This window comes from Eurosta solidaginis, chromosome 2, assembly GCF_040869045.1.
Source record: "Eurosta solidaginis isolate ZX-2024a chromosome 2, ASM4086904v1, whole genome shotgun sequence".
Classification (NCBI taxonomy): domain Eukaryota; kingdom Metazoa; phylum Arthropoda; class Insecta; order Diptera; family Tephritidae; genus Eurosta; species Eurosta solidaginis.
In genome coordinates, this window is record NC_090320.1 from 180,332,415 (window position 1) to 180,358,692 (window position 26,278).

Sequence of the window (26,278 nt, forward strand, 5' to 3'; positions counted from 1 at the left end):
TGTGAAGTATCAGTGTTATTATGAAGTACTTTAATAAAGGCCATTTTACATTATTGAATATTTTAGTTATTTGTTCAACAGATTAGCGATACGAACGTTAGCAGAACGTTGCAAATAAGCAGAATTTCTCTAAATTCGTTACAATATTAAGTAGAAGGAGATGAAAATTTCTGTAGAGCGAAATCAAAAGCCCTTGGAATCTTGGCAGGAATACTGTTCGTGGTATTACATATATAAATGAATTAGCGGCACCCGACAGATGATGTTCTGGGTCACCCTGGTCCACATTTTTGTCGATATCTCGAAAACGCCTTCACATATACCACTAAGGGCCACTCCCTTTTAAAACCCTCATTAATACCTTTAATTTGATACCCATATCGTACAAACACATTATAGAGTCACCCCTGGTCCACTTTTATGGCGATATCTCGAAAAGGAGTCCACCTATAGAACTAAGGCTCACTCCCTTTTAAAATACTCATTAACACCTTTCATTTGATACCCATGTCGTACAAACAATTTTTAGAGTCAACCTGGACCACCTTTATGGCGATATCCCGAAAAGGAGTCCACCTATAGAACTAAGGCCTCACTCCCTTTTAAAATACTCATTAACACCTTTCATTTGATACCCATATCCTACAAACGCATCAGAGTCACCCCTGGTCCACCTATAGAACTATGGCCCACTCCCTTTTAAAATAATATTTAATACCTTCCATTTGATACCCATGTCATACAAACACATTTCAGGGTTACCCTAGGTTCATTTTCCTACATGGTGATTTTCCCTTATTTTGTCTCCAAAGCTCTCAGCTGAGTATGTAAGGCTACACCCAAACTTAGCCTTCCTTACTTATTTTATTTTATATTTATCTTAAAAATCGTTTCGTTATGTACATCTGTTCACTATATATTTCTTATCTTATACAGCCGAATATTTGGAGATTACGAATGGGATAAGGTTATTGTTCAGCCCCATTCATGAAGGGTATGAAGTCTCCGTCCTTACTTTTTTATATTTTATTTTAGTTTGATTTCGTTTCATTTTACTTTATTTTACCATTTTCCTATTTATATAATAAAATCTCCCTATGTGTCACCCGGAAAACCCTTAAAAACATGTAATATTGATATTTGCCACGTGTGTATGCTTTTTTTGACACTGATTGTCCGCAAACATCCATTTTGACAATGCGTGCTCATTAACCTGGGTCGATTTGTATGGACGAAAGTTAACTTATATAGCGCCATCGATTTTTCGATCGGATTTGGGCTCAGGAAAAATAGTTCCACTACGAATACCCAAAAAAAATAAATTTTTGAGCCTGCAAAAAAAATCGATTTTTCGACCAAAATTCTTCTAAATCTCCATAAAAGAAATTTTTTTTTCAAAAAACTGCATTTACCAATTTTGCATTTGCCAATTGACACAAAAAAAAATGCATAAAAAATGATTTGGAACCTTGAAATGAAAAAAATGCATAAAAACTCGAAAAAATCGTTGAAATTTTGCAGGCTCAAAAATTATTTTTTTGGGTTTGCGTAGTGGAACTTTTTTTCCTGAGCCCAAATCCTATCGAAAAATCGATGGCGCGATATAGATTAATAAATCGACCCAGTCTACTGCTCATGTACGTACGAACTATAAATTCAAAACAAACGACAACAGCAGACCAAAACGGAAAATTACACTGAAGATGGCACAACGCCGATTCCGGATTCTATCCAACCTTAATTTAAAAAGGGATGACGGAAAATTATTCAATATACATTAATAAGATTTCATTTTTAAATTCGAATTAACAAAGAAAATATGAGCAGTAAATTATACACGCATTTAAAATACTAAGTATGTAATAATGCAATCAGTCGTCGTTTACGATTTTCCAACTAGATGATTTTGTAATATCAAAGTAAGTAAATATTTTTACCAATACACACCTTCAAAAGCATCGAAGATACCCAAATTAAAAGAGAAAGGCAATGGGTGTGGTTGTAGAAAAGGGTAGCCAACTCCTGTATCAATGACGCCCTTGAAGTCTGTAAAGTCTGGTCCGCCTTGCGAGCTGTCGTTCGATTCATCAGAATTATAACGGTTGATTTTTTTGCTTGATGTTACGTCAATCACATCTGCATCTTTCTTCGGAGTGGATGCTAAACGGAAAAAAGGAAAAACTAGCATTAATGTGTGCTTGAAAGTTCTTATGAGTAGGATAATACATTGCCGGACTTAGGTAAAGTATATATCGAAAGCCAATTTATTGCACTCCACCTTTATATTCTTCTTCCTCACACCAATTTTTACAGTCATTATGCTGAAATTTTAATATAAAAGTTCAACTATATGATGCCTTTGTTTAAAGAAGCATTTTTCGTGTCTTCTGGGCCATTTATATAAAGCAAGTGCTTAAAAATATTTTATCTTTCTTTTATTTTCTCCTTTGGTTGAATCGTCATGGACTATGTGTAAAGTTTCATGTTTCTAGCACATTGAGTAGCTACTTTAAAATCGATCGCAAGATTCCTGAATTCCAAGACTTTTTAATACTTATAAATATCTCGATCCCTTTCCCATCTAGAAAACTCTTTTATCCTAATATTGCAATCGTATAAAGCCAGAAGTTTAGTTCAAAGATATACATAGGTCTCTGGGTTATTGGGAAGTTCCTAAAAATTCGAACGCAAAATTTGAAGTTCAGAAGATTTTTTTTTATTATCATGAGCCGTGGACCACCTAGCGAAAATTTGTTTCCATATTGCTGCATTGTCATGGTGTCCTGAATTATGTTCTTAGTTTTACGAACCTAGCTCTAGGGAAAGATACTCAAAAAGCGGTCGCAATATTCCCCATTTTGTAAGTGGACTTTTCAAATATCTCGATCCCAATCCTTTCTTAAAAACACTTTTTTCTTAAGATTACGATAAAAGAGCGCAAATCTTTGTTCAAAATTTCAGATATCTGAATTATCGGGAAGTTCCTTAAAACTCGAAAGCAAAATTTTAAAACTAGGACGTTTTTTAGAATTTGCACGATCCCTGGACTAGGTGGTCCAATGTTTTTTCCCCTCACGTTAAATTGTCAGCGGGTTCCGATGTTATTACCAAGTTTCAAGACTCTAGCTCTCCGGGAAGTTTTTCAAAAATTGATTGCAAGAGTCTTCCGTTTTGTATGGAAGTTGGCGGAGAAACATCAAACGAAGCTAATATCAAGGAAGTAAGAAGTAAAAATATAGCGCTAGCAACTGCAGCAAGGCGTAAGGCCTCGTGGCAGCATGAGTGCAGGCCGTATAGTCCCAGATGTAGTAAAAAAAAGTTGTTGGTGCTGTTTACCTCCGAACAAATTTAGGCTGAGCTTATCTTCCAATTTGCGTTGTGCTTCTTTTGATTTTCCCTAAAAATTGGCGGGATGGGACCTACATGTTTTATCCCAACTCCGAACAGCATCTGCAAGACAGATAATTTTTCACCGAGAAGCTTTTCATGGCAGACATGCATTTGGAACCATACCTCTAAAACGAATTCTGATGCCCCCCCCCCCCCCCCCCCCCCCAATTTGGGTCGAACTTTTGGGTAGGGGCAAATTTTGAAAACCATACAAACATTTATGGTGAACCCCCTGGGGGGGGTTCAAGGGGGTGTGTCACTGGCATCGGGGGGTCGGGCCTCCAAAGTTAGTGGGGGTCGGTCAGACATTTGAACTCGATTGGAGCACTCTAAATGGGTCAAAGTGGAATTTTTCAAAATTTGCCCCTACCCAAAAGTTCGACCCAAATTGGGGGGGACATCAGAATTCGTTTTAGAGGTATGGTTCCTTCGGCAAAGTTTCTTATTTTTATCCCTAGAATATGATTTTCACAGAGCAATGGGCGATTTTTTTGCCTCCCCACAAATCGACCCGCCCTAAACTACATACATCTAAAATTGATCCGATGTCATGAAAATGGGTATCAAATATTATTATGGCCATAAGAGCAGAAGTTATTACTCATACATATAGACGCATATAGCTAGAAGACAAAAGTGAATACCAGATACATAAAGGAGAAATAAGTAAGAGAGTATAAATGCAGCGTGAGGAATAAGGAATCAGTTCGGTTTTAAACGCTATAAGTGAAGCCCGCGAGTATTGTAATTGTGAATTACTGCTATGAAAGCAGGATAAATAAAGAATATTTTGATATATTGAATGTTTGGGTTATTTATTCGACAGTTCAGAAATTCGAACGTTAACTGAAGCTGCAAAGTAATTAGAAATTTCCCAAAATTCGTTTCAGTACTTGAGCAAATTAAAATTGGCGGCCGCCGTGGTGTGGTGGTAGCGTGCTTCAAAAGTATAGGGATTAGTTTCAAATGGCGCGTCTTGAGCTCGGAAACAACAGTCCGAAAGCGGAACATTAAAATGTCAACTCTGTTAGGAGATATATGCCAAAAAGTTCTGTGTATTTGCAGTAGACCGCTGTTCAAGATCTTACAAAAAAAAAAAATATGTAATTTTACAAGAAATAGAAACCTCCAGAAAATGAAGCATTTAATTTTGGCATCTAGGAGTTTCTCTACCATATTTCTTTTTAATATTTTGTGTTTACCCGTAGAGCACTAATCGAAAATTTCACCAATTAGTTATGTAAAATATTGTGACGAATATTCACATCATTAAGTGATACTATCATCCCTATTCCGATACTAAGCAGCCGCTTCTATGTACGTAAACCAGACATCGGCAAATAGTGGCAACATTGTGCACATTCAATTCACACGTATTCTTATTCTCTTTAGTTTAGTAGTCGCTGAGCATTTGGCGCAGCAACATCGATTGTGTGCCTCGCTCGCAATATTGACGAATGTTGTTAGCAAGCAACAAGCAAAGATCGTCTGTTAGCTTTTTAATGCGCACAAGCGAAATATATTTTATTTTGACCAACCCTTTTGCGCAAATACAATGTACATATGTATTTTATTGTATAAACCTTTTGCTTGCCATTCTGCCCATTAAACAAATAATAACAAACGACTATGCTTGTTGCTTTCTAATAAGCGAATGAACGGTGCATCAAGTGATGTACGCTATCATCGCGGTCTCACCAATCCATCTGCATTTCCATTTTGCCGACGCCTGACGTAAACAAATCAATCATCATTTACACATGTACATACAAGGCAGTGTTACGCGAGAGGTTAATACTCGCCTTAAAACTTTAGCACGTTTCCCTCGTGTTCCAATTGTACATGAACCAGATACGGATAGAGATTTAACACGCAAATGCAACAACAATGTGAACCATATGGATCACATTGTTGTTGCATTTGCATGTTAAATCTCTATCCGTATCTGGTTCATGTACCATTGGAGCATGAGGTTCGTCACTATCAAATTTGTTTCTTTACTCGCGAACGCAGTCTAACTGTGTTTGCAAATCGATTGTTGCATGTGAACGCAATTCAACTGCATTCACTATTTGACTGTTTTTAGCGTTTCCTAAAAATCGCGGCCAATACTGCGTTGCTCCTATTTTCGCCTTTTCAACCACAACTGCCGGCAGAAGAAGCACACAATTTTGGATCCAGAAGATTCTCTCCAAATAGTGTCTAATTGAGGTGAGTTTTTTAACTTAAAGTTAGAGTAAAGGTGCAGTATAGCAAATTCATCAATATTTCAGTTTTATACCAAGATAAGTCAGATATATACCATTGTTATTGCGTCGCGAAATTAAGCGGAGGGAATTCAAAAGAGGTAGCAAGCGCGTCAACGTAGCAGCCACTCTTAAGCTGCAGACATTGGTACTTTATCGGTAACAGTATCGGTAACCGTATCGGTAACCTTATAACAGCTGATTCGACCAGTCTTTTGGGAATCAATGCAATCGATTAAAGTAACTACGAGTGATCTCGACGTGAGGAACAAACGTTTATTGTCTCTAACTCTTAAAGCTGGAGACATTGGTGCTTTATCGGTAACCGTATCGGTAACTTTATAACAGCTGATTTAACCATCCTTATGGGAATCAATGCAATCGATTATTGGTACCGCTAATGTCGTAACCATATCGTAGCCAACCAATTGGTTTTTGTTTTACCATTGTAACGATAAACAGCTGATTACGTTAGGGATACGACTACAGCGATACGACATACGGCACCAATGACTCCGGCTTTAAGCAGCGCGTTTACATATCCACGAGCAACTGAATCAGCATCCACATCAACGGCGACCGAGAGAGCAAATCATAAGGTCATCGGAACGTCAGCGGCGCATCGTGCATCGATTAGCAGCTGCCGAGCCAGGACGACATCCCTCGAGAGAAGCAAACAAAAGGCCAGAGCAGCATCGTAAAAGTAACTACGAGTGATCTCGACGTGAGGAACAAACGTTTATTGTCTCTAACTCTTAAAGCTGGAGACATTGGTGCTTTATCGGTAACTTTATAACAGCTGATTCGACCAACCTTATGGGGATCAATGCAATCGATTATTGGTGCCGCTAAGGTCGTAACCGCATCGTAGCCAACCAATTGATTTTTGGTTTACCGTCGTAACGATAAACAGCTGATTACGTTAGGGATACGACTACATCGATACGACATACGGCACTAATGACTCCCGCTTAAGACCGAAACCGTAAGAAAGAACATTTTATTTATAGTTAATAGTGGCTGTGTAGTTATTGCACGGGATCTGCCATAGCGCGAGAAGTGCGCAAAGAAGAGCAATATTCCATGACACGCTGGTGTAGATTCCATTAGCCGAGCGTTTTTCTCATTAACCCCCAAGAGCGTTGCAGAAATTTTGTCGAATTCGCTCCATGAGCGCAGAATACAAACGTTGTTTTGGATAGCGAGCACATTAGATATCTTTGTATGTGCTTAAGTGGTTGAGGGTTGAAATATTGATTTTCGGTCAAAACGAGTATTTGAGCTGGTGGCGCACTAGCGCTCAACGTAAAGTTTAACGATCTGGAACACGGAGTTTGGCAGAGAGCGCCGAAGCAAGCAAGCAGAGTAGTTAGGAAGATTGGCTGTGTAGCAGAATGTTTTACATTAGACAACATAGAAATTATAGATTATAAAAGCATTTCAAATATATTACACAGTGATCAGATTTATATAGGAGTTTATGCGATGGATAAGCTTGTCGTATCTAACATTTCCGAAATTTAAATAAGATTGTGCCATTTTTTATATTGAATTGTGTGATCAAATTGGAAAGCGTTTTGATTTTAACAATGTTGTTCTACAAAGCTTAAGTTTCATAGATACCAAAGAAGTTGCTGCAAAAAAAAATTATTCTTTGCACATGGTCTTGGAACATTTTTCGCACACAATCGATCAGAAAATTGTGCAGGATATTGATAGCGAGTATAGGGAATTAAAGTTTTTATAATTTAAGACATATTAGAGTAAGAGCCCAACGGCCAGACCTTTGTCATTTTATAAATTGTCATCACATAAATTAGAAAAAGCATATGTAGCGTCAACTCTTTTGATAGTAGAAATAGTTTTCCAAAAAACTTCTGGAGGAGCCTTAGAAATGTCTTCAAAATATAGTCTAAGAACCCGTGGCTGCCAGACCTTTGTCGTTTTAGAAAAGTTGATATTTCGCCAGTGTATACTTCCAACAGAAGCAGGATTGTTGGTCTATTATAAAACTTGAGTCATGGTGGCTTTAACAGATATCGTGCAAAAATTTTGCAGAAAAATAGACTTTTTTTTCGTCATTTTATAAAGACTGATTTTCAAACACTTTCCATAGTGGCTTTGATTAGCCAGACACTTTTAATCCTTCTAAACTTCAAAGAACATCGAAGCAATTTTATACTGAAATTCGAATACAAAATCTTAAAAAAAACCTTTTTGAAATTTTGTTTGTCGTAAAAAACCTTCAGCTTTCATTTTATGAAAAAGTACAGTTTTGCATTACAAAAAGTGTCGGGCTGGACAACGCCACTATGGAAAGTGTCTGCCAATAAGACTAGCGGCTTCTTATATCTTGACGAAGACCATATATAAAAATCAGTCTTTATAAAATGACGAAAGAAAGGTCTATTTTTCTGAAAAATTTTTGCACGATATCTGAAAAAGCCACCATGACTCAAGTTTTATAATATACCAACGATCCTGCTTCAGTTGGAAGTATGCACTGACGAAATGTCAACTTTTATAAAATGGCAAAGGTTTGGCAGTCACGGGCTCTTAGACTATATTTTGAAGACATTTCTAAGGTTCCTCCAGAAGTTTTTTGGAAAACTATTTCTACTATCAAAAGAGTTGGCGCTACATACGCATTCGTTGCAGATCAATGTGCTTGCCACACTCTTCAGCGAATGTAGAACAAATTTTTTCTAAAATAAATTTAAACAAAACAAAAATCCGAAACCGTTTGGAAATTGATACATTAAAAGGAATAATGCTAGCCTAAGATTATTTAAAATTGAATAACGTTTCCTGTCATAATATTGAAATGCAAATAAATATGCTAAATAATATTTAATAATAATTGTTAAAATGACTGAAAACAAGTACCTTTTGTATGTAATACAAAATTTATCTTTTAAGATGTTTTTGTTATTTATAAAATAAAACGAAATGATTAAAAGTGATTTTATATCTTGAATGTGGCAACAAAAAATAACAATTAAAGACAATATTCAGAAAAGCGCTTTTAAAGTTAATATTTTTGAATGAACTCCGGCGATCTCATTTTGGTTTCCGGCGAATACAATCGTACGTCCCCTGGTAATAACCCAACTTCGTCCTAACTCAACTTTGGTTGTTATTGGTTGTTACCATAGATATGACGATTTTTGACGATTTTTTGGGCGGCGTCTGACGACTTGGAAAAAAATATATGGCAGCGCTGTGCGCAGGCACTGCAAGCAATTACTTTGTAAGTACATATATATACATATATGGTTTAGTAAAAGCCGGTTGTAGGCGAGTAAGATGTCGCTAGATTGAATATATAGCGATGAAGAAAGAGCAGTAAATGTGAGAATTTGAGTTTTTTTTGTGTAATGCACGGGCCAATATGTTTTAGATTCCGTATAAAATATTAATGACTTTTGTTGAATGAGGCATACGGATGAAGTATGATAGCAAGCTAAAGCCGTGGTTACTCACGAACGTACGTAGAAAAAACGTGTCAGCTGACACGACCTATCTTATGAGTGTGCAATGTAAACGAAAACTCACCGACGTGCAACGCCCGTACGTACGTAGCCCGGAACGTAGAAATCAAAACAATTTTGATTTTTTCCGTAAGAACGTGTCAGCTGATCGCTCTCTCACTAGACAGAGTTGCCTAGTGAACTTTTGTGCGCTAATTTTTGACCGTTTGCAATTTTATGCAAAAATGCCTAATTAAAGGTTGAAAAATTGTGAAAATAATTCGAAATAATTATGTAAAAGTGCTGATTATAAATATTTAATCTATTTATACTTATTTAATAGTATTCCGGCCTTTTACAATATCAAAAATTAAATTGGAAAAAGTTGATGTTTCCATAAGCATACATGCAAAATGGTCAATGGCAACAGTGCTTATCTGTAAACAATACACACACAAATATCTTATGTACATGTACACAGACGCACTCATTGATTCCTACGGGCTTGAGAGTTCGGTCAAACGTGCTTCGTACGACAAACGTCCTTACGTACGGCACACGTCGGTGGGTAACTGCCGCATAAGGGAAGCTACGTATAGAGCGAGGAAGTAGGTATGGTAATTTTAAAGAAGCGAAATGTATTTGAATAAAGTATGACTGTGGTGCACTAGTTTAGGGGTTATGGCTTTATAGTTTTCTTAAGCAATAAAAGAGTGGGTACGAGTTTTTTTCGGTTTGTTGCCGCGGTCGCAATGTAAATTCAGTGGTCTGCGGCGGGCTCAGTCGCGCATACGCAAGCGTATCCGAGCGGACCACAACAAGGCAATGTCATTCATGCCGCATGACCAGGGTAACAGGTGATCCTGAAATAAGTTCGTGTCCCTTTTCTTGATAATGGAGTTTTTTTTTAATATTGAAGTATTAATTTTATTTTATTAGATGATTCCTCGATGATGTTTATATATTGAAATTGGGGTATAGTATATTCGGCCTTCAGTTTTCAAAAGTTTTTTTAAACACCCAAAATGTCTACCACATGATAGGTAACTATGGCCTCTATCTGGAAAATACTGTTTTATGGCCATGGAAGTAAATTGGCAATTTTCTTTAAGTGGGGATAACGCATGCTATGGTTATATATCGTAGTTAATACACAGATACAAATTGTCGGCAATAAGTTTCTTTTCACCAGATGGGTGGGCGAGAGCCCAACGAAGCAAGGTAATGGGTACGGAGCTGCCCGTAGCCGTGACCCTTCTTTCGCGCTCTCGTCCAGCAATCGGGTGAAAATAAATTTCTTGCCGTCAATCTGCATATGTGTCTGAACTGGGACTACCAGTATGGTAAATTATATCCTTCATACTCGCGAACCAAAGACACAAGAGTTAGCATGAGAAAAGCGATGAACGTTCTTGTTGTTCAACATTCTTTGACATAATGTATTTATTATTCAACGGGCGTAAGTTCAGGACATGAGCCCTTTCAAAATTAAACGTAAAATTCGATCGCCTATAAAATCGTATATGGCAAATGTGTTAATATGGCGTTTCGCCAATAAATAGGTGCTGATTTAAAGAATACATTGCATGTGCCCTTTTAATAATGAAAGATAAAATTTGTTCTCAAAGGTGCTATGTTTTATTTCATACACGAACTATTTAAGTAAATGGTTTTAATAAAAACGAAGCGATAACGAAGACTATAGAAATCAATGTTTCGAAGACAAACGTATGCAAATTTTGACCTACATTTTAAAAATATAAATAAGTAAATAATCATTGTTATTCGATGTATACAATCTTGATAAAAGATAATTACTATTTACCGAGCTTTATTTTTCGATGGAAAGTAATAAATAAGTTCCATTTAAAAAATTTAAATAAAAAATGGCAACTTTCCATGATTTTTAAAACTTTGATGACTAATCTAAATTAATTTGATTTTTCCTCTTAATATGCAGTTCTGATAAATTGGTATGAAAATATTGATGTAATTTGCTTCCATTTTCACATCATATATGTATCAAATATGTTGCTCATACGACCTCATCAACTCATCCAATATGTATGATTATAGCAACTGGTATGTGACACAATTTAAATACAATTCGTAATGGCCAAAAGAGATACAATACTTCACGTACGTTTTGGGTTTTATTGTGAAGAATTAGGCTTTGATAATAATAATAATAGCCAACGGATTAATACCCACCAAAGCCCGCCAAACAGACGCGAGGGGCGCATCCGCATGACGCGCGGATTTGTTTTTGCCGAGTTGTTGATAGGACGAGGTTTGGTAAGCGTTGAGATCTAAAACTGCTCAGCTACAGAATAAAAATCATCAGCTAAGTATTATAAATAACAGTTAGAAATTATGCATATACTACATTTTAAGTAAGTGAACTTTTTAGTACGTAAATTTTTTATTTTTATACTCAGTTGAGCAGAGCTCACAGAGTATATTAACTTTGATTGGATAACGGTTGGTTGTACAGGTATAAAGGAATCGAGATAGATATAGACTTCCATATATCAAAATCATCAGGATCGAAAAAAAATTTGATTGAGTCATGTCCGTCCGTCCGTCCGTCCGTTAACACGATAACTTGAGTAAATTTTGAGGTATCTTGATGAAATTTGGTATGTAGGTTCTTGAGCACTCATCTCAGACCGCGAAAAACAGAAAAAGTGCGATAATTCATTACCAAAGACGGATAAAGCGATGAAACTTGGTAGGTGCATTGAACTGATGACGCAGAATAGAAAATTGGTAAAATTTTGGACAATGGGCGTGGCACCGCCCACTTCTAAAAGAAGGTAATTTAAAATTTTACAAGCCGTAATTTGGCAGTCGTTACTACTATTACTATATATATGCTTAATAAAAATTAGCAAAATCGGAGAACGACCACGCCCACTTAAAAAAAAATTTTTTTTTAAGTCAAATTTTAACAAAAAATTTAATATCTTTACAGTATATAAGTAAATTATGTCAACATTCAACTCCAGTAATGATATATAAATGTAAGGCGCGATAACCTCCGAAGAGATCTAAGGCCGAGCTTCTCTTCCAATTTGCGTCGTGCACCTCTTCATTTTCCCTACAAATTGGCCGGACGGGACCTACATGTTTTATGCCGACTCCGAACGGCATCTGCAAGGCAGATGACTTTTCACTGAGAGCTTTTCATGGCAGAAATACATCCGGAGCGCTTGCCAAACACTGCCGAGGGGCGACCCCGCTTAGAAAAATTTTCTTATAATTTAAAAACCTTATTTCTAAAATTTTGATGTTGCTTTGCCCGTGGTGCGAACCCAGGGCATACGGTGTGGTAGGCGGAGCCCGCTACCATCACACCACGGTGGCCGCCAGTAATGATATGGTGCAAAAAAATGCAAAAATAAAAGAAAATTTCAAAATGGGCGTGGCTCCGCCCTTTTCAATTTAATTTGTCTAGGATACTTTTAATGCCATAAGTCGAACAAAAATTTACCAATCCTTGTGACATTTGGTAGGGGCTTAAATTCTGGGACAATGACTTATTTCTGTGAAAAAGGGCGAAATCGGTTGAAGCCACGCCAAGTTTTTATACACAGTCGACCGTCTGTCCTTCCGCTCGGCCGTTAACACGATAACTTGAGCAAAAATCGACATATCTTTACTAAACTCAGTTCACGAACTTACCTGAACTCACTTTGTATTGGTATAAAAAATGGCCGAAATCCGACTATCACCACGCCCACTTTTTCGATATCGAAAATTACCAAAAACGAAAAAAACGCCATAATTCTATACCAAATACGAAAAAAGGGATGAAGCATGGTATTTGGATTGATTTATTGACGCAAAACATAACTTTAGAAAAAAACTTTGTAAAATGGGTGTGACACCTACCATATTAAGTAGAATGAAATGAAAAAGTTCTGCAGGGCGAAATAAAAAACCCTTGAAATCTTGGCAGGAATACTCTTCGTGGTATTATGTATATAAATAAATTAGCGGTATCCAACAGATGATGTTCTGGGACACCCTGGTCCACATTTTGGTCGATATCTGGAAAACGCCGTCACGTATACAACTACCACCACTCCCTTTTAAAAGCCTCATTAACCCCTTTAATTTGATACCCATATCGTACAAACACATTCTAGAGTCACCCCTGGTCCATCTTTAAGGCGATATATCGAAAAGGCGTGCACCTATAGAACTAAGCCCCACGCCCTTTTAAACACTCATTAACACTTTTTATTTGATACCCATATCATACAAACAAAGTCTAGAGTCACCCCTGGTCCACCTTTATGGCGATATCTCGAAAAGGCGACCACCTACAACTACCACCCTTCCTTTTAAAACCCTCATTAATACCTTTAATTTGATACCGATATTGTATAAACACATTCTAGAGTCACCCCTGGTCCACCCTAATGGCGATATCTCGAAAAGGCGTCCCAATATAGAACTAGGACCCACGCCCTTTTGAAATACTCATTAAAACCTTTCGTTTGATACCCATATTGTACAAACGCATTCTAGATTCACCCCTGGTCCACCTTTATGGCGATATCTCGAAACGGCGTCCACCTATAGAACTAAGGCCCACTCCCTGTTAAAATGCTCATTAACCCCTTTCATTTGATACCCATATCGTACAAACAAATTCTAGGGTCACCCCTGGTCCACCTTTATGGCTATATTTCGAAACGGCGTCCTCCTATGGAACTCCGTTTTAAAATACTCATTAACACCTTTCATTTGATACCCATATCATACAAACAAATTGTAGAGTCACCCCTGGTCCACCTTTATGCCGATATCTCCAAAATGCGACCACCTATACAACTACCACCACTCCCTTTTAAAACCCTCATTAATACCATTAATTTGATACCCATATCGTACAAACACATTCTAGAGTAACCCCTGGTCCACCTTTATGACGATATCTCGAAAAGGCGTCCACCTATAGAACTAAGCCCCACGCCCTTTTAAAATACTCATTAACACCTTTCGTTTGATACCCATATTGTACAAACACATTCTAGAGTCACCCCTGGTCCACCTCTGTGGCGATATCTCGAAAAGGCGTCCTACTATAGAACTAAGGCCCACTTCCTTTTAAAATACTCATTAACACCTTTCGTTTGATAGCCATATTGTACAAACGCATTCTAGAGTCACCCCTGGTCCACCTTTATGCCGATATCTCGAAATGGCGACCACCTATACAACTACCACCACTCCCTTTTAAAACCCTCATTAATACCTTTAATTTGATACCCGTATCGTACAAACACATTCTAGAGTCACCCCTGGTCCACCTTTGTGGCGATATCTCGAAAAGGCGTCCACCTATAGAACTAAGGCCCACTTCCTTTTAAAACACTCATTAACACCTTTCGTTTGATACCCATATTGTACAAACACATTCTAGAGTCACCCCTGGTCCACCTTTATGGCGATATCTCGAAACGGCGTCCTCCTATGGAACTAAAGATCACTCCGTTTTAAAATACTCATTAACACCTTTCATTTGATACCCATATCGTACAAACAAATTCTAGAGTCACCCCTGGTCCACCTTTATGCCGATATCTCGAAAAGGCGTCCACCTATAGAACTAAGGCCTGCTCCCTTTTAAATTGTTCATTAACCCCTTTCATTTGATACCCATATCGTACAAACAAATTCTAGGGTCACCCCTGGTGCACCTTTATGGCGATATCTCGAAACGGCGTCCACCTATGGAACTAAGGATCACTCCCTTTTAAAATACTCATTAACACCTTTGATTTGATACCCATATCGTACAAACAAATGCTAGAGTCAACCCTGATCCACCTTTATGGCGATATCCCTAAATGGCGTCCACCTATAGAACTATGGCCCACTCCCTCATAAAATACTCTTTAATACTTTTCATTTGATACACATCTCATACAAACACATTCCAGGATTACCCTCGGTTCATTTTCCTACATGGTTATTTCCCCTTTTGTTGTCACCATAGCTCTCAACTGAGTACGTAATGTTCGGTTACATCCGAACTTAACCTTCCTTACTTGTTTTTATTTATTTTTGTTACGGGTTAAGGTAGGATAGGACAGTTTTCTTTATGGTAAAAAGTGAATCCGTTATATCAAATGAACTAGAATGAGTGGTGAAATCATGACACAAACACCGAAAAGGTTCATTTAATTCGAAATTAGTTCTACACTGCCTCAAAAGAAGAGGTTTGTAATGTCTTGACACTCGTGATGGGACATTAAAGTTTACTTCGTTTAAGAGAATTGGGCTAGAAATCAATCCATTGAGTAGTTTATCCACAAATATTACGCCTAGCATTTCTCTACGACTTGCAAGAGTTGGAAGATTGATAAGCTTCAACCGACTAGTATAAGGGGGAAGATTATATGCAGAGTCCCACTGAAAATTTCTTAAAGAGAAAAGTAGAAATTGCTTTTGTACTGATTCAATTCTATCTGCATGAACTCGATATTTAGGATTTGAGACTATTGATCCGTATTCTAGTATATGTCTAACTAAAGTAGTGAAAAGTGGTTTAGTTATATAAGGGTCACTCAATTCTTTGGACCACTGCTTCACAAATGAAAGAACACCTCTAGCCTTATTGACAGTACCATTAATACGAAGGTTGAAACTAAGTTCAGTATCTATCGTGACTCCCAAGTCCACAAAATAGTTTACTGATAGAAGGCAAAAATTATTAATTACATAAGAGGCTGCTGGCAAAGATCTCCGAGAGAGGGACATGAATTTACATTTATTGAGGTTAAGCGGCACCAGGTAACTAGGCAGTTTAAATCTGCTTGAAGCAAGGGACGTTCTTCAATAGGCGCATAAAACCTAAAACGTTTTACATCACCGGCATACATTAACATTTTGGAATATTTTATTATGGTGCAAATATCATTAATAAATAGCAAGAACAGAATTGGACCTAGATGACTGCCCTGTGGAACGCCAGAGGGAACATCAATGACATTGGAAAGAGTATTTTTAAAAATAACTTGTTGTGTTCGACCGCAGAGATACGATGAGATCCACTCGGTGAGACCAGGTGGGAAACCAAGCCGATTAAGCTTTGATATAAGAAATCGGTATAAATAACATCAGTGTGAAGATTTTCTCTAAATCCATTAGAAACATGAGTTGTGAAATCAAGTAGATTATTAATGGTAGATTTCCCTTTACAGAATCCATGTTGCTGTTCTGCAATCAAAGTAGAAATGGAAAAGTTAGCTGGTTGGTAACTATTGCTTCAAACAACTTTGGGATGGCCGACAACTTTGTAATTCCTCGATAATTTTCTACACACGACCTACTGCCACTTTTGTGGAGGGGTATGAGAAAAGATTCCTTCCAAGCAGACAGATTGAATAAATCAGTTAGGGGCTCATAAATGTGTTCCCCGCATTTTTTAAGAAAGCAAGTAGGAATTAAATCTGGACCGTACTTGTAAGATTCCTTCAAAGACGTTAAATATGAAAAAACTTCATGAGGAGATATTGCTGGAATATTAACTGTGTTAAGTGAGTTAAGTTGAAATGGATATTCATTTGAAAAATAGTTAAGTTCAGGGGATTATTTGGACTTGAAAAATTGTGCAAAGAAATTGGCAATATCTTGGTTGTTATTGTTGTAGCAGTGCTACAAATTGTCATCAATATCCTCTAACGGGAGTCCAAGGAAACTTGCTGTTTCAACAGGGGTGGACCATAATGAAAGGGGTGTTAGAGGCGTTGGTTCCACATTACAGTTAAAGAGATGGTTGGTGTCATGTGGGGACACATTGCAAGCGGGGCATACATTTTGTATGTCGGGGTTGATTCTGGATAGGTAAGAGTTTAACCTGTAACAGTATCCAGAACGAAGTTGAGCAAGAGTGACACGCGTTTCCCTGGGGAGTATGCGTTCCTCTTCCACAAGTTTTGGGTACTTTTCTTTGAGTATTGGATTCACCGGGCAATTCCTGACATAAAGGCCGACGCCTGTTTGTGGAGTTCACCAAGTACCTGCTTGTGTTTTTTGCTTCGTACGGCTGGGTTCTCAGGTGCCGTATTTCCTCAAAATGCTTACGGAGATGACTCCTTAAGCCCCTAGGCGGTGTTGGCTCATCAATCAGATGTCTGTTTGGATGCCCAGGTTTCCGGCTAGCCAATTGCTTTGTATGTAGTAATGAGCGTTTCTTTATCTTTTCCCCAGGTACTGCCAGCAACGGATTTGAGGATTTTATTACGGCTCTGGATTTACGGAACAATTGCGGCTGCGTGCTCACCAAAATGTAGATCCTGTCACACCCAAGATTTTGGGGTGTAGGATAGTCGGTAGCGTAGTGCCATCGACGTGGATGTTCAAAATGGTCGACATTTTGACAACCCCAATATCTTGGTCGTCGCTAGACAAATCTTCCTGGTATTTTAAAGCAGACGGAAACCCTTTAACCCTTCGTTTAGAGTTCACGAAACCATAGAAGATTTTCGGATTGCAAGTTATTTTCCTTTTCATCTTGCAGATGTATGTATTATAGCACTTTTTGTTTAATTCAAAATATTTATGACGCAAAATAAAGCATTGCAAGAAATCGGGGTGAGAGCCCGACCTTTTGAATAATTCGAAGAAGGGCGAATTTCTGTTTTTTAAGGACCTCAGCTCTTTAGTGAACTATATTTGGACTGGTTCGGTAGAAATACGTTTTCGCTTAGGTACGTGTTTTTCCAAAATACAATAAATGGTGGTATAAATTTCAGAAACATTTTGTATTTGGGCCAAACCACTGTAGATAAAGTTTGATTAAGTTTACTAAAACTTGCCTTCGCAAAGTCAAATCTGAAACTAGAGTCGTATTTAGATACAGCGCTACTCAGAGAATTTGTTTCGAATTCGTATGCTATTTCCAGAGAAGTTGGTAAGGGTCTTCAGGTACAGTTAGAGGTTCCCATCGGATAAGAGTATATTTTGATGTATCGTCAACAAATACCAAATCAAGGGTCCTTCCTAACATATTAGGAATTATATTTATCTGTTTAGGGCAAAGTTCTGTCATTTCGGATAAAAATTCGTTGTTGGACAGCTTTGAAGGAAAAGGTACAATATCATCATTAGATATGGTGCATAATACATGCGGAAGATTAAAGTGCCCCAGGACTATCATCGAATCAATGGGCTTCAACATTGAATTAACAATTTTCAGCAGGGAGATATGATCCATGTATATCGAAGGATCAGAAGAAGGTGGGATATAGCAGACTGCAATATAGACACAACACATTGGGAGTTTGATTCTAATGCATTTGAATTCTGTAGAATCGGTAACGGGTAAATCAACCTCAGTTGAAGGAAGGAAGGATTTAAAAAATAATGATAATAAGGCATTGATTATTTTTAATCAAAACAATAAAAATCGAGGATAATAACCATAACAAAATAACAAAATAAGGGAAAATCACCATGTAGGAAAATGAACCTCGGGTAACCCTGGAATGTGTGTGTATGACATGGGTATCAAATGAAAGGTATTAAAGAGTATTTTAAAAGGGAGTGGGCCATAGTTCTATAGGTGGACGCCATTTCGGGATATCGCCATAAAGGTGCACCAGGGGTGACACTAGAATGTGTTTGTACGATATAGGTATCAAGGTCATATTGAGTATTTTGAAAGGGAGTGATCGTTAGTTCTATAGTTCGATGCCTTTTCTAGATATCGCCATAAAGGTGGACCAGGGGTGACTCTAGAATATGTTTGTACGATATTGGTATCAAGTGAAAGGTGTTAATGAGAATTTTAAAAGGGAGTGGGCCTTAGTTCTATGGGTGGACGCCTTTTCGAGATATCGCCATAAAGGTGGACCAGTGCTGACTCTAGAACGTGTTTGTACGATATGTGTATCAAATGAAAAGTCTTAATGAGTATTTTAAAAAGGAGTGGGCCTTAGTTCTATAGGTGGACGCCTTTTCGAGATAACGCCATAAAGGTGGACCAGGGGTGACTCCATAATTTGTTTGTACGATATGGGTTTCAAATTAAAGGTATTAATGAGGGTTTTAAAAGGAAGTGGCCCTTAGTTGTATATGTGAAGGCGTTTTCGGAATATCGACCAAAATGTGGACCAGGGTGACACAGAACATCATCTGTCGGGTACCGATAATTTATTTATATATGTAATACCACGAAGAGTATTCGTGCCAAGATTCCAAGGGCTTTTGATTTCGCCCTGCAGAACTTTTTCATTTTCTTCAGCTTAATATAGTAGGTGTCACACCCATTTTACAAAGTTTGTTCTAAAGTTATATTTTACGTCAATAAACCAATCAAATTACCATGTTTCATCCCTTTTTTCATATTTGGTATAGAATTATGGAATTTTCTTCATAAACGAGTTCTTCGTAGCTACTGATTGGACCTTTCTTAACTTCTCCGGAAACCCGGAGGCCTCCTACAACATTTTTAGGAGGAGGCTTTTCCTAGCCCTTTCGAGTTTCGTACCGCTAAAAAGTAAGGTCTTATTGAATAGGCCACCCTGGTTTAATCTAAAACTAAATAATATTAAAAATAGAAAAAATAAAGCTTTTAAAAAACATAGGAAGAGCTGTAACGAAATTGATCGACTTAGCTATATATGACTTAACAAGCAAATCGATTGCCTTAATAAGTGTCTTTTTAAGCAATATATGCTTAAACTCGAATCAAAACTAAAATTAAAACGATCCAGTTTCTGGTCGGTTATTAACTCCAAAAGAAAAACCAATGGCTTTCCAACGACCATGGATTATGATGGCGAAGAGTACAGTAATCCACAGGATGCCTGCAACTTATTTGCTAAATCATTCCAAAAAGTTTATTCAAAGTTTACCTCTTCACTTTATCCTATATTTCACTCTAGGTACCAATGCCAAATTTCTAATTTCGTTGTTACCGCAGATGATGTTCTTCTGTCAATCTCTAAATTGACAAGTAGTGGTAAATCAGATACTGAGGGGATTTCTCCGATGTTTTTCAAAATTGCTTGAAAAGCGGAATTTTTTTTGGACGACGGACAGGTATTCCGCAGGGTGCCCATTGTGGCCCTCTATTATTCTTAATTTTCATAAATGATTTGCCCCAGCAATACAAATTCGCAAAATGTTTGATGTTTGCGGACGATGTCAAACTATTTCTTACGATCCGTAATAGCTCTGACTGCACTAATTTTCAATCTGATCCGGACTCTTTTGCCGGTTAGTGCGCAGACAACAATTTATTTTTAAATACAAATGCTGTGTTGTGTCTTATTCCAAAAAGACAACTGCGACATATTTTAACTACGAAATAAATGCTTAATCTCTGAATCGTTGTCAAGAGATTAAAGATTTGGGTTTCATTTTTGACTCCAAACTCTCTTTTTCCAGTCATATTGACTTCATTGTTGCAAAGTCCTTTGCAATTGTTGGGTTCATTAGATGAAACACCAGTGACTTTAAGGACCCTATGACGTTGAAGGCACTTTATATCTCCTTGGTCAGAAGTCGCCTTGAATACTGTTCAATAATATGGAATCCGTTTTATAAAAAAGTAAGTAAAAAGCTTTTACGAAAATTGCTTTACGGATGCTTCACTGGCCAGACGGCCTCCAATCGTATACCAGCAGGCGCAAATTGCTTGGTCTTCAGGCTTTGCACGACAGAAGAACTTGTATCTCACTGATGCTTGCCTATAATGTAATAAACTTGAGCATAAATTGCTCCGATTTATCTAATTTCAATTATCGTAAAACGAATTATGCTATCAATGAACCTATAACTAGGACTATACATCTAGCAAATCCATTCAGTAATGTTCTTAATTTTAACAAGTAAGGAAGGTTAAGTTCGGGTGTAACCGAACATTACATACTCAGTTGAGAGCTTTGGGGACAAAATAAGGGAAAATCACCATGTAGAAAAATGAACCGATGGAAACTCTGGAATGTGTTTGTATGACATTTGTATCAAATGAAAGGCATTAAAGAGTATTTTATGAGGGAGTGGGCCATAGTTCTATAGGTGGACGCCATTTAGGGATATAGCCATAAAGGTGGACCAGGGTGACTCTAGAATGTGTTTGTACGATATGGGTATCAAATTAAAAGTATTAATGAGGGTTTTAAAAGGGAGTGGTGGTTGTTGTATAGGTGGTCGCCTTTTCGAGATATCGCCATAAAGGCGATGAGTATCAAATGAAAGGTGTTAATAAGTATTTTAAAAGGGAGTAATACTTAGTTCCATAGGTGGACGCCGTTTCGAGACATCGCCTTAAAGGTGGACCAGGGGTGACCCTAGAATTTGTTTGTACAATATGGGTATCAAAAGAAAGGTGTTAATTAGTATTTTAAAAGGGAGTAATCCTTAGTTCCATAGGTGGACGCCGTTTCGAGACATCGCCTTAAAGGTGGACCAGGGGTGACCCTAGAATTTGTTTGTACAATATGGGTATCAAAAGAAAGGTGTTAATGAGTATTTTAAAAGGGAGTAATCCTTAGTTCCATAGGTGGACGCCGTTTCGAGATATCGCCATAAAGGTGGGCCAGGGGTGACTCTAGAATTCGTTTGTGCAATATGGGTATCAAACGAAAGGAGTTAATGAGTATTTTAAAAGGGAGTGGGCCTTAGTTCTATAGGTGGGCGCCTTTTCGAGGTATCGCAATAAAGGTGGACCAGGGGTGACTCTAGACTTTGTTTTTACGATATGGGTATCAAATGAAAGGTGTTAATGAGTATTTTTAAAAGGGAGTGGGTCCTCGTTCTATAGGTGTTCGCCTTTTCGAGATATCGCCATAAAGGTGGACCAGGGGTGACTTTAGAATATGTTTGTACCATATGGGTATCAAATGAAAGGTGTTAATGAGTATTTTTAAAAGGGAGTGGGTCCTCGTTCTATAGGTGTTCGCCTTTTCGAGATATCGCCATAAAGGTGGACCAGGGGTGACTCTAGAAAGAGTTTGTACGATATGGGTATCAAATTAAAGGTATTAATGACAGTTTTAAAAGGGAGTGGTGGTAGTTGTATATGTGAAGGCGTTTTCCAGATAACGACCAAAATGTGGACCAGGGTGACCCAGAACATCATCTGTTGGATACCGCTAATTTATTTATATATGTAGTACCTGCCAAGATTTTAAGGGTTTTTTATTTCGCCCTGCAGAACTTTTTCATTTTCTTCTACTTAATATGGTAGGCGTCACAACCATTTTATAAAGTTTTTTCTAAAGTTATATTTCGCGTCAATAAAACAATCCAACTACTTTACCATGTTTCATCCCTTTTTTCGTATTTGGTATAGAATTATGGCATTTTTTCATTTTTCGTAATTTTCGATATCGAAAAAGTGGGCGTGATCATAATCGGATTTCGTTCATTTTTCATACCAAGATAAAGTGAGTTCAAGTAAGCACGTGAACTAAGTTCGTTAAAGATATGTCGATTTATGCTCAAGTTATCGTGATAACGGCCGAGCGAAGGACAGACGGTCGACTGTGTATAAAAACTGGGCATGGCTTCAACCGATTTCGCACATTTTCACAGAAATCAGTTGCCGTCATAGAGTCTATGCCCCTACCAAATTTCAGAAGGATTGGTAAATTTTTGTTCGAATTATGGCATTAAAAGTATTCTAGACAAACTAAATTAAAAAGGGCGGAGCCACGCCCATTTTGAAATTTTTTTTTATTTTTGTATTTTGCTGCACCATACATTACTGGAGTTGAATGTTGACATAATTTACTTATATACTGTAAAGATATTAAATTTTTTGTTAAATTTTGACATTAAACATTTTTTTTTTAAGTGGCCGTGCTCGTCATCCTATTTTGCTAATTTTTACTTAGCACACATATAGTAATAGGACAGGAACCTACGTACCAAATTTCATTAAGATATCTCAAAATTTACTCAAGTTATCGCGTTAACGGACAGACGGGCGAACGGACGGACATGGCTGAACAAAATTTTTTTTTCGATACTGATGATTTTGATATATGGAAGTCTATATCTATCTCGAATCCTTTATACCTGTACAACCAACCGTTATCCAATCAAAGTTAATATACTCTGTGGGTTCTGCTCAACTGAGTATAAAAACAAGTAAGGAAGGTTAAGTTCGGGTGTAACCGAACATTACATACTCAGTTGAGAGCTATGGTGACAACATAAGGGAAAATAACCATGTAGGAAAATGAACCGAGGGAAACCCTGGAATGTGTATCAAATGAAAGGCATTAAAGAGTATTTTATGAGGGAGTGGGCCATAGTTCTATAGGTGGACGCCATTTAGGGATATAGCCATAAAGGTGGATCAGGGTTGACTCTAGAATGCGTTTGTACGATATGGGTATCAAATGAAAGGTGTTAATGAGTATTTTAAAAGCGAGAAATCCCTAGTTCCATAGGTGGACGCCGTTTCAAGATATCGCCACAAAGGTGGACCAGGGGTGACCCTAGAATTTGTTTGTTCAATATGGGCATCAAACGAATGGTGTTAATGAGTATTTTAAAAGGGAGTTGGCCTTAGTTCTATAGGTGGATGCCGTTTCGAAATATCGCCATAAAGGTGGACCAGGGGTGACTCTAGAATGTGTTTGTACGATATGGGTATCAAATTAACGGTATTAATGAGGGTTTTAAAAGGGAGTGGTGGTTGTTGTATAGGTGGTCGCCTTTTCGAGATATCGCCATAAAGGTGGACCAGGGTTAACTCTAGAATGCGTTTGTACGATATGGGTATCAAATGAAAGGTGCAAATGAGTATTTTAAAAGGGAGTAATCCTTAGTTCCATAGGTGGACGCCGTTTTCCAGATATCGACCAAAATGTGGACCAGGGTGACCCAGAACATCATCTGTTGGATACCGCTAATTTATTTATATATATAATACCTGCCAAGATTTTAAGGGTTTTTTATTTCGCCCTGCAGAACTTTTCATTTTCTTCTACTTAATATGGTAGGTGTCACAACCATTTTATAAAGTTTTTTCTAAAGTTATATTTCGCGTCAATAAAACAATCCAATTACCTTACCATGTTTCATCCCTTTTTTCGTATTTGGTATAAAATTATGGCATTTTTTCATTTTTCGTAATTTTCGATATCGAAAAAGTGGGCGTGGTCATAGTCGGATTTCGTTCATTTTTCATACCAAGATAAAGTGAGTTCAAGTAAGCACGTTAACTAAGTTCATTAAAGATATGTCGATTTTTGCTCAAGTTATCGTGTTAACGGCCATGCGGAAGGACAGACGGACGACTGTGTATAAAAACTGGGCATCGCATCAACCGATTTCGCCCATTTTCACAGAAAACAGTTAATGTCATAAAAGCTATGCCCCTACCAAATTTCAAAAGGATTGGTTAATTTTTGTTCGACTTATGGCGTTAAAAGTATCCTAGACAAATTAAATGAAAAAGGGCGGAGCCACGCCCATTTTGAAATTTTCTTTTATTTTTGTATTTTGTTGCACCATATTATTGCTGGAGTTGAATGTTGACATAATTTACTTATATACTGTAAAGATATTACATTTTTTGTTAAAATTTTACTTAAAAAAAATTTTTTTTTTTAAAAGTGGGCGCGGTCCTTCTCCGATTTTGCTAATTTTTATTAAGCGGACATATAGTAATAGGAGTAACGTTCCTGCCAAATTTTATCATGATATCTTCAACGACTGCTAAATTACAGCTTGCAAAAGTTTTAAATTACCTTCCTTTAAAAGTGGGCGGTGCCACGCCCATTGTCCAAAATTTTACAAATTTTCTATTCCGCGTCATAAGCCCAACTCATCTACCAAGCTTCGTCGCTTTAGCTGTCTTTTGTAATGAATTATCGCACTTTTTCGGTTTTTCGAAATTTTCGATATCGAAAAAGTGGGCGTGGTTATAGTCCGATATCGTTCATTTTAAATAGCGATCTGAGATGAGTGCTCAGGAACCTACATACCAAATTTCATCAAGATACCTCAAAATTTATTCAAGTTATCGTGTTAACGGACGGACATGGCTCAATCAAATTTTTTTTCGATCCTGATTATTTTGATATATGGAAGTCTATATCTATCTCTATTCCTTTATATATGTACAACCAACCGTTATCCAATCAAACTTAATATACTCTGTGAGCTCTGCTCAACTGAGTATAATAAAAATGAGAAGTAATAATCATTCTTGGGTAGAAAAATTTAAGTCAAATTTAATTTTTATTACTGATAAAAACTTTAAAAACCAAGCAAAATTATTATTCGTAATCTAAATTATTAAAATTAAATTTAATTATTATTTTCAATCGTAAAGGCTCAACTCAAAAGCAATAAATATTTTTAATTCTTTTGGATAAAAATCCCATTGCAGATTCCAACAGATTATGTCAAGATGATGGTGTGGGGAATTGGCATACATCTGTCACATCTGGCAGCACGACTCTACATGGGACTTTTCAATTCCTTCTCACATTGCCATTCCTTTTTTATTTCCCTGCCGTTGCAACTTAAATCTTGGAATTTTTCCCTAGCCATGAAGAGAACATTCTGTGAGGTACAAGCGACAAGACATCTATAATAATATATAATAATAAAAATAATAATAATAATAATAATAATAATAATAATAAATCTTATAAAATAAATTCGGTAAATGCCATGTACGCACATAACTTCACACAGAATGCCCCGATTTTAAAATGATTTTTTGCATTTAAAAGCTTAGCTACGTGAGCTGGTACAGTTAATATATTTTGAGGGTATATATTATAGGGGCGTGGAAAATCGCCAAAATGTAGTAAAAAATCATAAAATTTTTGTTTACACAGCTATAACTCATAAACGGATGGATGGATTTAAAAAATTTTATTTATCAGTAAAACTTTGAAATATTTGCCTTCGATCTGCATAAAAAAATACTTGATTCCTTTCTTATATCAGCCAAATTGTTTAAACAAAGTAACATTTTTACCGAAAAATTCGTGTGTGTGGTTGTTCGCTGTCTACTGAGCGCGCTAATTGCTTTCGACTGAGGCATGATGCGACACATACGTACATATCAAAGATTGATCGAGAAGTAAAAATGTTGCAGGCGCAAACTTCGGTGGAAAGCAGCGGGGCGTAACAAAATTCTAGTAGGTCACTTCCACCACACCAAAAACTTTAACACAA

At 37.2% G+C, this 26,278-nt stretch overlaps 1 protein-coding gene across 2 annotated transcripts in view; it reads right to left on the reverse strand.

The window, feature by feature from the left end:
• vir-1 (virus-induced RNA 1) overlaps nt 1-26,278 on the reverse strand; it is a 405,722-nt gene that overhangs the window by 229,029 nt on the left and 150,415 nt on the right. For both annotated transcript variants that reach the window (XM_067766482.1, XM_067766483.1), the window contains exon 3: nt 1,948-2,160. In XM_067766482.1, the coding sequence (XP_067622583.1) occupies nt 1,948-2,160 (213 nt within the window). The remainder of the gene's footprint in view (nt 1-1,947; nt 2,161-26,278) is intronic.